Here is a 12,188-nt window from a genome sequence, read left to right on the forward strand (position 1 = left end):
ATTTAAGGGCCAGAGCCAAGTACCATTCCCCTCTCCTTTAAATTAGATAAAACCCAGGGCTGTGGCTTGCAAGTGATGGAAGTCCACTGGGCGAGTTAAAGGTTCGGAGAGAACGGGACCCATTATAATGAGAGCATTTGCACGGCCAGTGATTCCATCGACACTGTGGCTCCGAGGTTCCTTGGGGTATGCTGAAATACGAAGCCAGAGGACCTTTGAAAGTGGTTGGAGGAATTTATTTTAATTGGAAATGGTGGTAGCGTTCTTGCGCTTGGAGTGAACTCTACGGACCACGCACGGGGGTGAACGGGCTTTGTGTAAAGAGCCACAGAGGAGCTCAGGACCTTGGCCCCACTCTGTCTCGGGTTCCTTCCGCTCCTGCACGCCTACAGAGGGGACGGGATCGTGAGGTCCGTGCCTCCCGCCCCCCCCCCCCCGCCCCCCCCTCCTCCTTCCTTTCGTGGGTCCGCATTCCTATTTCATACTCTGTGTTTAATAAAAATTACATAATGGTGCCTAAGTCAATCTAGATGAGAGGCCTTCAAATGACAATGAGATCTAGGGTAAATCCATCAGAATGGCCCCAAGAAAAACGAAGACAGTCTTGTGTTTAGATTTGTAAGAGTTACAAAGTAACTATAGATCATTTTTCTCAGCAGGTCCCGTGCCCTCTTAACTAAGCCCTTCACGTGCATTTCCTTATTTCATACTCCGGGTTCACAGATAAGGAAACTGAGGCTCAGAGAAGTTGAGACACTTGCCCAAGATCAGTGGCGATGATGATTGGCAGAGCGAGAATTACCTATAAGATACAGGCAGAAACTCTTTACCGAGTGGCAAAACCAGGTGTAAACTCCAGTCTGACTGCAAAGCCCAACCTTTTAAATACTGTGCCGCGATGCCCAGTGACTCCAAAGAATCCTGTTCCTGAATGTAACTGCAGGCTTGCCTCCTAATGGCACTGCTGTTCATGGAGAGAGCCTGTTTTTGGTTCTGTGTCCTCATGACAGTATCCGTGCTCAAGTTGAACAGCGTGGGATTTCTGAGGCCGTTCATACACTTGTTCAATCTGCCTTTACTTTCTCACTTTTGTATTTTTAGATGCATCATCCCATTCAGATGAAACCTGCCGATAGTGAAAAGTCAAACGGTAGGTGGTGACCAACTGTCTCATTTAATACTGTCTGTTTCTTTCAATTAAGAAGTCAGGTGGGGGAGGGAGGCGGCGGCCCCACTTGCTTCGGCTCTGGGGGAGGAGGGGAGAGCTGCTGCAGGGAACTTGCCCTGCGGGTGTCTTAGCTGGAGCACCGTGGGAGCCGCTCCCCTGCCTCAGTTCACCTCTGGTGTCAAGATCTGTGAAGACGTTACAAGAAGTGGTTTTCGGGGCCCCTCCGTTTGAGGCTTGCTCCGTGTGGTGGCTCTGTGGCCTTTGCATCTTGTTGATCTCCTGGCACAGAGCAACCCAGGACACCCGATGGGGAGGAGGGACCTCACAGTGTGTGGAGCAGATGAGCTGGAAAGGGCTCACCCGCTGTGGATCGGGCTGTCTCTTTTCTCCCTCTGGCGTGTTCCTCAATGGCACTCTTTTCTCTCAGTTGTACCGATGCATTTGCATCCGAATTCATTCAGAATTCAGTGGGCTGATTAAATAAACGGATGCTCAGTACTAAAATATGCATGTGATGAGGTCCGGGAAGTAATTGAGATTTAGCTCTCCGACACAGGGGAGGGCTGATAGCCACATTTCGCTCTCATAAGTTTCTGCTTCCGTTTACACCCGCCTCTGTCCCGGTTTTGTTCTTTGACTTTCCTGAAGTGCATGTTGAAGGAACCCTCTACCTTCTCAGACCTGGGCGCGGCTCCGCCCCACAAGACTGACACAATCAGCACTGTTTGCCTCCAGGAGCAGGTCTGCACCTCATTAATTAGTAATCAGGGCAGAAGCCCTGCGCTTGGAGAGCGGCATATCTGCAAATGTAAATGATGATTGGGGTCTAAGGCTCTCTGCAAGGTACTCAGGGTTTTTTTTGTTTTTTGGGTTTTTTTGTTGTTGTTGTTGTTGTTTTGGCTGATTGTAGTGCATCCCATTTTCTGGCTTCTTCACAGACGAGGTAGGAAGTTTTGAAGAAAAGGCCAGGTGGGAGCGTGGCGTTAGTAGCACCCAGTTTGTCTGTAAGGGAGTAGGCTTCTGCGCCCTGCCCACTGCCTTCTCACCTGCCGCACCCCTGCCCTAGGGTGTCTTCCCATCCCCTACCCCTACTACCTTAACCACTAACACGGCATCCAGCGTCAGAGGGTCTGAAGTCCCCCGGGACCTCGGGCAGGTCTCTTGGGTCCTTTGTTCAGCAGTTACTCATTGGTGACCGCTGTGCACCAGGCGCATTGCCAGGGGCTGGGGCTGCCGCAGTGAATCTGAAGACGATGACGGCTACACGGAGACACTGACCTGACCCTTGGAACTTCCCGACCTTCAGTCTGCTGATCCGGTGGTCACTTAAAGACTGAACTTTAATCTCCTCGTTCATGAAATGGGAATAAATGTAGCCGCCTCGTGTAGGTTGGCTTTTTTTTTTTTTTTAGATTCATATAGGATCTTCATAACAATGCTTTGCAAAGGATAGAGCACCACTTCTGTAAAATGCAGATTATCGTTATGACCCAGATTTTTCCACGGCCTCAGAGAGCTCTGCACTGAGAGTGTCTACAGGAAGAAGGCCAGGTACCCATGCCGGTTCCTGAGCCTTTTTGCTCCAGAAGTACCCACTTACAGTCTGGTCTGTTCTATTCCTCGTGGAGAGAGGACTCATGTATTTGGGATGAACGCTGCCCGTGAAGGTCGTCTTGGAGCTTCTGGCCACCAAGAGATGCTCTCTTTCCTTTGGACTCCTAATTCTCTCAACTGTGTCAGGACAAGGGCCACGGAGGAACGTTTGTCTTATTTCTGAACCTTAAGTCGCGGTTGTTAAAACAAGATGAATTGGAGAATTGAACTGGAAATACTTGACCTGAAATACCCAAGTAGTGGGACCATGAAAGGGTTTCTTCTTTAGCATTTGCTGCTGTGTGGGCACAGACCTGACTTAGAGAACCCATCCTGTAGGCTGGCCACCTGGAGGTCTCCAGAGTGTTGGTCGCCCTTGTTTCCAGTGGCAGATCCGGACACTGAGGGTGATCTTTGCTCTGGGTCTAGAACCGCAGCAACAGAGTGGATGTGCCATTGGCGAGCCCAGCAGGGCACGATCTCAGGTGCCAAGCAGGATTAGACACCGTTTTACTAAGATGAGAGCATCCCTAAAAATGCCATTGTCCAAGAAGCAACTCAGGGTGGCAGTTAAAAGCTCTCTGGGGGAGTCCAGACTTGACCCCTGACCCTGCATACATTAGCTGTGTCCGTGGGCATGTCCCGTGACCTCAGCTGTCCCCCGTATCTCCAGCTATAAGAGGAGGCTGCCGTGGTCTGCAGTCTGAAAACTTCCTGTATGGCCCACCTTACAGGGTTGTTCAAGGAGCACCTAAGTTAACATCTACAAAGAACTTAGCATAATACCTGCCAAGGTATTCACTCTGTCGTCGGCGCATTTGTGGCCCCCCGAGGCAGCCGGTTTAGTGCGTTCTGAGCTGCAGAACTTCCGGCACTTCCAGCCTTGGGTTTTCATACCAAAGCACAGATCTGTATACACAAGGGAAAATTCACTCCCACATACCTTCTCGTTGGGCCAGCTCCTCCTCTGCTTTGTAGATTGATCTTCATTTTCTGAGTTCTCAGGAAAAAAAAAAAAAGTCAAAAAATATAAGTGGACTGAAGCAACTCCTTTTAAATCATGTGTCTTTATGGAGGTGCAAAGTCTGTGCCTCACCTTGCATAGACTGAACCGGCTTCAGGGTTCTCCTTGGACCTGATTGAGGAGTCAGGAGAAATGTATCATTTTCAAAAACAAGTGATAAAAGCCACAAGCCCTTTCTGATTGCACATGGCAGTTTTGACAGGTAAGCATAGTTTCCAAATCTCCTAGAGCACAAAGATTTCTTTGGCTCAGATGCTCTCAGTAGTTGTGAAAGAAGAATAACGAGGTCTAATTGCACCTTTATTGAGTTTGCTGACATTTATGGATTGCACAAAGGACTCATCACAGTTAGACAGTTACCGTCTTCATTATCAGTATGTTCGGCTTTCGGAAACTTTGTATTTGCTCAGCAAGAAAGGGCTGCTAATCACAGATTAATTAGTGATGGACAAATGAATTCCAGAAAGCAATCGCTCTTTGAAGCCTTTGTCCATCTAGAGATTCTGACAAAGGGAACTGCCATGGTGAGCCCAGAAATGTTAGGCTGCTCATAGATCTGCCCTGCCCTTCGGTATTTTGCCGAACGAACGGGCTCTCCAAATCTCCAGGCTTCCTATAGCCTGCCTGCCTGCCCTCTTAATTGGCTCTGATTTAAGCTGCAGCCTCTAGCACATTTCTGCAAACTCACAGCATTATACTTCTGCCCTGGTGTTTCTAACTGTGCCAGGTGTCAAAAAAAAAAAAAAAATCCATTCCGGATCAGCAGTAAAATATTGGGGCCTTTAAGAAGAACACACACATTGAATAAATACCCAGATTTCCACAGAATCCAAGTTGTCTTGTTTTTCCATTGCATCCGGTTGAGTCATGGCAGGGGAGGAGGCTTGAGGAGGTGTGGATTCCAGGTCACAGCTTACCCTGGCACAAACACAGTTACAGTCTTTCATTCTGTCTACCTTGAGAGGGCTGCTTTTCCGGCTCTCTTTGCGAGGCAGAAAAAGGTACCAGCTGCGCACAATTCAAAAGTAAGTGCAGTTGCGAGATCTGCAGTTTGTCTAGCTCTAAGTGCTAAGAAAAGCGTAGAGGTTGCCTTTGGTTCTGTGCTGGGGGGTCTCAGCGACCAACCAGCGTTCACTCTTCTGTCATGCTCCTGGTTGAGAGGGGTTTGTTTTGTTTTGTTTCTTTCTTTTTTCACTCTGTGGACAGAGCATAAATTTATTCTGCTTTAACCTTAACTCCAACCTCCCAACTTGTCAGGGGTCCTTAAACCTCACATCCAGAAACGCCACGTCAGCCCTTTCTCTTTTCTCAAGGCCTCCGAAAACCCCTGGTGTCCCTGTGTCAAGTTCAGAGCTCGCAGGGTCAAGATAACTAAATGTTGTCTGGGAGGTGCAGGCCTGCAAGCCTCCAGTGAAAATGGGATTCACAGGGTGTTCCCATCCGGTCACTTTCTGACTCACTGGAAGAGGAAGAAATAATTTTGAAATTCAAAGCAGAGAGACTCACGGATTTGGAGGCAGTAATTAAATGCCATATGTTAGCACTAACACATTGAAAAGTTGTTAATTAATTCAGGCCGCCCTGAATCCAGGTGTGACTTTGACAGATTATACACCGGGGTGTTAGCGCAGACTTACAATTAGGGATTTTTTTTTAAATGAAAGTTTCTATTCCCTAAACTGAAAAATCCCCCCTTAAAAACTTAAAATGTTAACCCTCTCTCCTACCACCGGAGGAGAACTTGCAACGGTCGCCGGTATGGAACACCTTTTCGGCTCTGTGGTTGTTAGCGATGGCACTTACCCCACACCTGCACAGAGTTCTCTACACAAAGTATCCGCCTTTACTCATTCATGGGTTATCCTGAAGGAAAGTAGACTTTCCTCCTGGAAGGCAGAGACCTTTCCTTTTCATTCTTTTTTTTTTTTTTTTTTTTTTAAATTTCCGTAAGGCACTTAATACTATAAACACAGTAGGTATATTTCAGCAGTCTGCATTCCCGGGGATAGAACACAGACACTGACTGCCTAGGAGTACTGACGAAAAGCCCCACCAAGAAATTCATCAGAAATTGATGCAAAAAGTTAAGTGAAATGGCAAGATAATTATGTTTATGTAAAATGGTGACAGAGCTGTTTAGGGGTCCTCCGAGTGGGAATCCCAAGAATGAGTCTTACAAATAAATCTCCACTGGGAAAACTTGAAGGAGGTTAAAGCTGGCACTGGGTAGTTATCCCCGTTCGCCACTAAAGCACCGGGAGCCCTCTGCTAAAAACCGGCAACATGCTTCAGCTGCGTACCACCGTGATAGGTTTACCAGTGACGCGGCGCATGCGCAGGAGGTAAGCCACTTTTTGGAAAGCCTGTGGATCGTGTAGGTTTCCACTTTATTTCCTCAGCGGCTGCTTGTTAGTGGAGAAAGAGTTCGCCTCCGTCACCCCGCCCAGATTTGGCCCGTCGTGATGCCCGGGAAGCCGGGGCTTGTTTACTGGTGATTTCCAGCAGTTCGTACTCTTCATCTTGGGTTAAAAATTATTTTTTAGCTTAGTCACGAGCTGCCCATTTAGTCTGCTCCGGCATCACCCCGAAGCTCAAAACCGGCAACATGCTTCAGCTGCGTACCACCGTGATAGGTTTACCAGTGAAACCAGGGACTCACTGGGGATTTGTCATTGGCTTTTGTTGGAAAGAACTAAAGCTGGATTCTTCAGGATAAGAAGAAAATCAACAGGATTTGTTTTTTGAGTTTTTTGTTTTTTGGTTTTTTTTTAACTCTCAAGAAGCTATCAGCCATAGCTTCCTCAAGTAGGAGTCCTAGAGATGGGGGGGGGAGGGGGGGGGCTTAAGGCTGCGACTGGAAGTTTCCCACTGCCTGCTCTGCTAGGCTTCAGTCCGGTCCTGCCCATCGCGGGGATGCCTCGTTCCCTTGGGGCCACGGTGTACTCCTGGTCACCCTGGTGTTGGTGAGCACGGATGCTTAACTCACTTGCACCGCTTCCCAGTCCCGCACTGGTGGCTCACCAGCTCGGACAGGAGAGAGAAGAGCTTCGGAGGCGTGAAATCGTTCATCTGCAGGAGGGAAGTCAGTGACGCCATTGCCCACGTCCACCTTGCTGAGGCTCAACGCAGGCAGCGGCCGTGGGCCGGGTTTTCCTTCCCTCATACCTTGAGCCACCCTGCAGAAGCCGCCGGAATCGCTGCCCCCATCCTTCCGCCAGGCTCTCCCCAAGCTCTTTAAAGTCCGCCTTAAATGCCACGTTCTCCGCCCGTCAAACCTTTCTCGAGCTCTTGGCGCATGCTCGGCCGCTCACAGTCCTGTGGCATCGTGGTCTCCGCTGGCGTCCCTCGGAGCCCTTGTTTTCCTGCCGGGTCTCAGGAGCTGCCAAGTGCAGAGGGTGGCTGGCAGGTGGGATCCTGGGCTCTGGCGTTCTCCTGCCCCAAGCCTGCAGCTGGGCCGCCTTCTCTCTGTTACTGAGGAGAGACAGCGAGGAAAGAGAAGACTTAAAACCTCATTCTGTGGGTGACAAGACTGAGGTCCACAGAAGTCCACTCGCTCACTCCCCAAGGTCACACATCAGCGTGACGGCAGCGCTGGGACCAGGCAAGTCTCCCGCCCCCGCCCCACGCTCCTCTGGAGGCCACCTCACCGTCCTCTGCTCTCCTGGGAAGGGCTGGGAGTAGGGCATCAGGTGCGGCCCCGGGCAAGTTCCTTCACTGCCCCGCTTCAGAGCCAACGAGAACCACGTCTTTCGTGTCTTCCTTCCGGTCTGGGGCTCTGTGGGGAGAGCATTTAGCTGCCTCACTGAGGCCCCTCGGAGCTGCTCCATCCAATATAGTGTCACATGTGGCTTTTTAAAATTAGATTAAAATTAAGTCACAGTAACAGTTGAGTTCCTCAGTCACACTAGCCAGGTTCCAGGCGCTCACATGGCTTTAGCTACTGCAGCGGACATCCGAGACGGAGCGGTTCCCTTCCTGGCGGGTCCTCCCAGGCCGTCTGCTCCAGAGCAAACCTCCCTGTGTCATGATGCCCCAGCATCACCAGCGGCTCTCTCCCAGCTCCCCAGGGGCCCGGGCTGGCTTGACTCAGGCACCAAAAGCACCTGGCCCTGGAAATTCTATAACACAGTCTTGTCGGTTAAGTGGAAATGAGACACTGACTCTCCAGGGAAAGAATGACCGAGAGAGAAAAGCCAGTTAGATGGCAGTGATGAGGTTATGGTACAGCTACGACAGCAAGGGTTCCTACACAGGGATGGATGGCAGGGCCCCTCCCGAAGCCAGGACTGCCTCTCAGGTGGTGCAGCTGGCTGTCCTTCCTTTAAATTTCAAGAAATGGGTTAAAATGCAACATGGGAAATAAAACTCCCCATGGGTATATAGGGTGGGTTTTTTGTTTTGTTTTGTTTTCATTGTAAAATGGAGGCAGGGGAAGGTTTGGTTTTGTTTTTTGTTTTTTGTCTTTTCTCTTTCCTAAAGAGGACTGCAAACACTGTCCTGAAATCAGTTATAATTGCGCCTTTGAGGCTAAACGTAGGCCAGTTATCCTGAGCACAAGCTTGTAGATTTTGAGGAAAATCTCCCAGGTCATCAGAGGTAAACCTTCCCTAGTCTGTACCTCCTGGCAGGTTCCAGGATGGAATTGGTTTCTTGTTGTCATGATACCCAAAATGTATTTTTGCTCATCAGGAGTCCTGCCTCTGGGTGTGTAGAACAGTATTATTCCCTCCTTGTTCTTTTTTGTTATGGGTTCCCGATGGGGTCATCCTGGTGCGATCCTCCGGTAGCCCCAGTCCCATTCTTTTCCTTGGAATTGCCGTCCTCTTCACTTGCAAACCCTGTGTTGTCCTGCTTAGAGCTGCACAGCCAGTGCAACGGACAGACGGACAGACAGACAGCCATGGAAGGTCTTTACTGGCTCTCCAGAGAGATGAGCATCTCCCTTATCTCTTCTTACTGTCTGGATCCATGGATCCAAAGCTATTTGAAGTTGGGGGAGAAGGTTTTCCCCACTGAATGCTTTATTAAAAGTTCTGTTTCCTATCCCACTCCCTCTGTTCCTTTCTTTCCCTGACCTTTTTCTTTCTCTGCCATTCTTCAAGTTAAAAGAATATCTACAAAAAAAAAAAAAAAAAAAAGTTTTTAGCCTGTATTCTAAAGTATCTCTATGGAATGGTGGTATTTGAGCAACTCCATGGAGCTTGAACAAATTAGGGAAAACCGAGTTTCCAAACAGGGTTGGGAAGAGAGGACCTCACAGTGTTCCGTGTCCTCTGAAGATGTCACGTTGGTAAGAACAAGCCCCAGAAAGAGGCAGTGTTCAGGAAAGGAGAGTAGAAGCAGGACTGCGGGCCGGGGGGAGGGGGGGTGGAGAAGGGAAGGCAGCCTGGAAGTCGAAAGAGCTGGCCTTTGGCCCATGCTGGGTCTCACATGGCCGGGACCCGGTTTGATGTGGTAATGAAGCGTGATTACAAGAAACAGGATAAAATGGCCTTTACTCATTCATTATTTTTATCTCCTAGCCGTGGAAGACCGAAAATTGTTCATAGGAATGGTTTCGAAGAAATGTAATGAGAATGATATCAGGGTGATGTTTTCTCCATTTGGCCAGATAGAAGAATGCCGGATTCTCCGGGGACCCGACGGGCTGAGTCGAGGTGAGTGTGCTGTCTGCAAAGTCTCTTCCCTCAAGTGCTAATTGGAAGTCTGTGTCACCATCAAGGTAGATGTAGCCACCGCACACAGCAAGAGGTCACCCTGTAATGCGTCCCGTGTGATCAAGTTGTCCAACCTGAACTTTTCACCGTAGTCGAAGTGATCACCTTGTATTTCTCAGGTCGACAAGGTCTCGATGCCAACTTATTAGCTCAGGCTGTCCCGGCCAGCCCGGAGGCCGACAGGCTGTCCTGTCGTTCACATCCCTTTCCATCTCACACTGAAGTAGATGTTGGCGGGTGAGGGAGAGATGGGGAGGAGGAGAGAGAATATCTGTTGTTTTCATCCGAGTCTCCAGCTTTCTGCCCATGCCCGAGAGAAATGGGGAGGGGACAGGCCGCTTGATGGCGGTAGAAACCGAGGACAAACGTCAGTGGTCCCCCGTAGCGCAGAGCAGGTAGGGACTCAGAATAATAACTGGGCCTGTCCTGGGGTCTCAGGCTTTGATTTCAAAGAGCAGAACTCCTGGAGGCCTGAGCGCAGGAAGTCCATGAAGTGGCAGAGATGACGCAGTCCAGGAGATGGCAGGTTCCTCTTTGTCACCATGACGGAACCGGCCGCTGTGGCTTCGAGCATTGAGGAAAACCAGTATTTTTGCCAGCAGCCATCCACGGCAGCTGGAGCTAACTGTCTTCTTTCCATGTTTGCCTCCCCTTGGACAGCGCCACACAGACCCTTCCCTCCACCGCTCGCAAGCGCTCCAGCATTCACCCTCATCTGACCGTGTTTCCCGAGACAGCCCAGGAGGCCTGAGTCAGAGTGTGTCTGTAAAACATATCCTCCAGTTCTTCTAAGAGCTCCGTATGTTTGCAGACAAAGAGCATTTCATTCTCTTAATGTGCTTATCGATACAGTTTCCGTGGGGCTAATTAGAAACTTCTTTTCATTCCCGGTCTCAGGTTCTGGGACAGCACTGCCATCTCGAACCACATGCCGAAAGCAAAGGTTGGCCCTTGAGTCCCAAAGCGCTAATTTCCACCCATCTCCCTCATTTTAGCTAAGTTCAGCACCACGTGAGGAAGAACATTGGTTCCTTTGACTTAGAGACGTGACACTTCCCGGTGTCAGCTGCGGGAACCGCAGGCGCAGAGAACCGGAGTTTTCCGCCCACGTCCACCTGCAGAGCCCCACAAGGAGGTAGCCTAGGGGGACAGGAGGAGGAAGCCACGAGCCTGCGGTCCCTGTGCTTTCCTCCGAAGGTGGCTTGGGAATGACGGCCGGAGCGTTCCCTGATCGCTCCGAAGGTTGTCACTCGCCGCACGGAAAACGCGTGCCGCTCTGAAAGCTGAACAGGACCCGCACAGATGCGGTGCCCGGGGCCGAGCCATAGCACAGCACCCACGCTGTCGCCGGCGGCACCCACAGCCGCGCCCCGTGCCAGCGACCGCACAACCTCCGGTGCAAGGGGACGCGGGGGGACCTCGGTCCCGGGGCCCTCTGTGCCACCGCAGCACGTGGACTCCGTGAGAGCTTCCAGTCACGTCGGATCATCTGATTGTGCCGCAGTCGTGATAGATTCGTGCCCACTCAGGCGGGCCAGCCGGGGGGAGAGGCCCCGGGGAGCGGCGGTGCGGCTAGACAGAATAAAGTAGGGAGGCAACGCGAGATCGCATTTTCAGGGTCCTTTCCCGCTGCCCTTGTAGCGGTCAGAACCACCGTCCCCGCCTGTCCTTATTCACCGTCACACTTCCCTGTTGGCGGCTTTTCATGCACCCAGGCATGCAGCGCGCGGAAGGAACAGAAAGGCAGGCCCCTGAGGAAATCCCAGTGACATTTATAGTGGCTTAGAGGTCAGTGACCCCCGACGTCCAGTCCCAGGACTTCTGACATGAACTGTAACCAGAGTCAGTTCGTTTCCGTGTCTCCGCCCCTCAGTCTCCCCCTTTGCAGATGGCAGCAGTCACCACACGCGCCCCGCTCACCTCCTCGGGCGTCGCTAGCTCCCCGGTGTGGGAGATGTCCTGTCTAAGCGGACGATCCCCAGGGCCTAGCGACACCGTGACCGCTGCTCTCCCTCTGCCGGAGGGGGCGCGCTACGCACTCTCTCTGTCCGGCCAGCGCAGACCGTAATGAAGAGCGCTGTGCCTGCGGTGTGTAGAGCTCCTTCAGCGTCCGGGAGGGATTTCTGCGGATAAGATTTTAAAGCAGCCCCAGCTTTCGCAGGAAAGAGCAGGACGCGGTACTCGACAAGAGCGCTTGGCTCATTTGATCTGCCGTGTGGTTGATGAGCCAGCATTGGACACCCAGAGCAGCTTGATTTCTGAGACAAGTTATGGGAGCAGCCTCATCCGTATTTTATGCGGATGCCGGCCCGGTGTAAAGAGTCAGATGCTCCTCCCTGCCCTTTTTCTTCTTCTTCTCCTTCTTCTTCTTAACAGAAAAGTAATTTCTGGTGAACTGATGAGGATTCCCTGTGGCAAAAAGGAAAATACTCATTTATAACCGTTTGTTCTGAAATACAAAGGCAGACAGTGGTAGGTTTTTCAATTAGCGAGACCCGGGGACTCCTGGGTACAGGGGACTGCTCCTGAATCAGTGTATTTGTTAAAAGAACAATTCTCTTTCGTGCTACTATTTTGCTTTCATTAAAGAATTGCAGTTTTCAATCAAATATTAATAAGTGTCTCCCGTTAGTGGCTCTGCAGATAAGGGGTGCTCAGCGTTTCTGTTCTCAAGGCCTGTTGCCGG

At 50.7% G+C, this 12,188-nt stretch overlaps 1 protein-coding gene across 17 annotated transcripts in view; it reads left to right on the forward strand.

Annotated features, from left to right (window-relative positions):
- The window catches only part of CELF2 (CUGBP Elav-like family member 2), a 530,134-nt gene that overhangs the window by 443,201 nt on the left and 74,745 nt on the right, over positions 1 to 12,188 (forward strand). For 16 of the 17 annotated variants that reach the window (XM_049626816.1, XM_049626817.1, XM_049626809.1 and 13 more), the window contains 2 exons: positions 1,102 to 1,150; positions 9,308 to 9,442. In XM_049626816.1, the coding sequence (XP_049482773.1) occupies positions 1,102 to 1,150; positions 9,308 to 9,442 (184 nt within the window). Of the gene's footprint in view, positions 1 to 1,101; positions 1,151 to 9,307; positions 9,443 to 10,222; positions 10,302 to 12,188 lie in introns of those variants that run through there. The other variant, XM_049626825.1, reaches the window with a different exon arrangement.

Source organism: Panthera uncia, chromosome B4 (genome assembly GCF_023721935.1).
Source record: "Panthera uncia isolate 11264 chromosome B4, Puncia_PCG_1.0, whole genome shotgun sequence".
NCBI classification, from domain to species: Eukaryota; Metazoa; Chordata; class Mammalia; order Carnivora; family Felidae; genus Panthera; species Panthera uncia.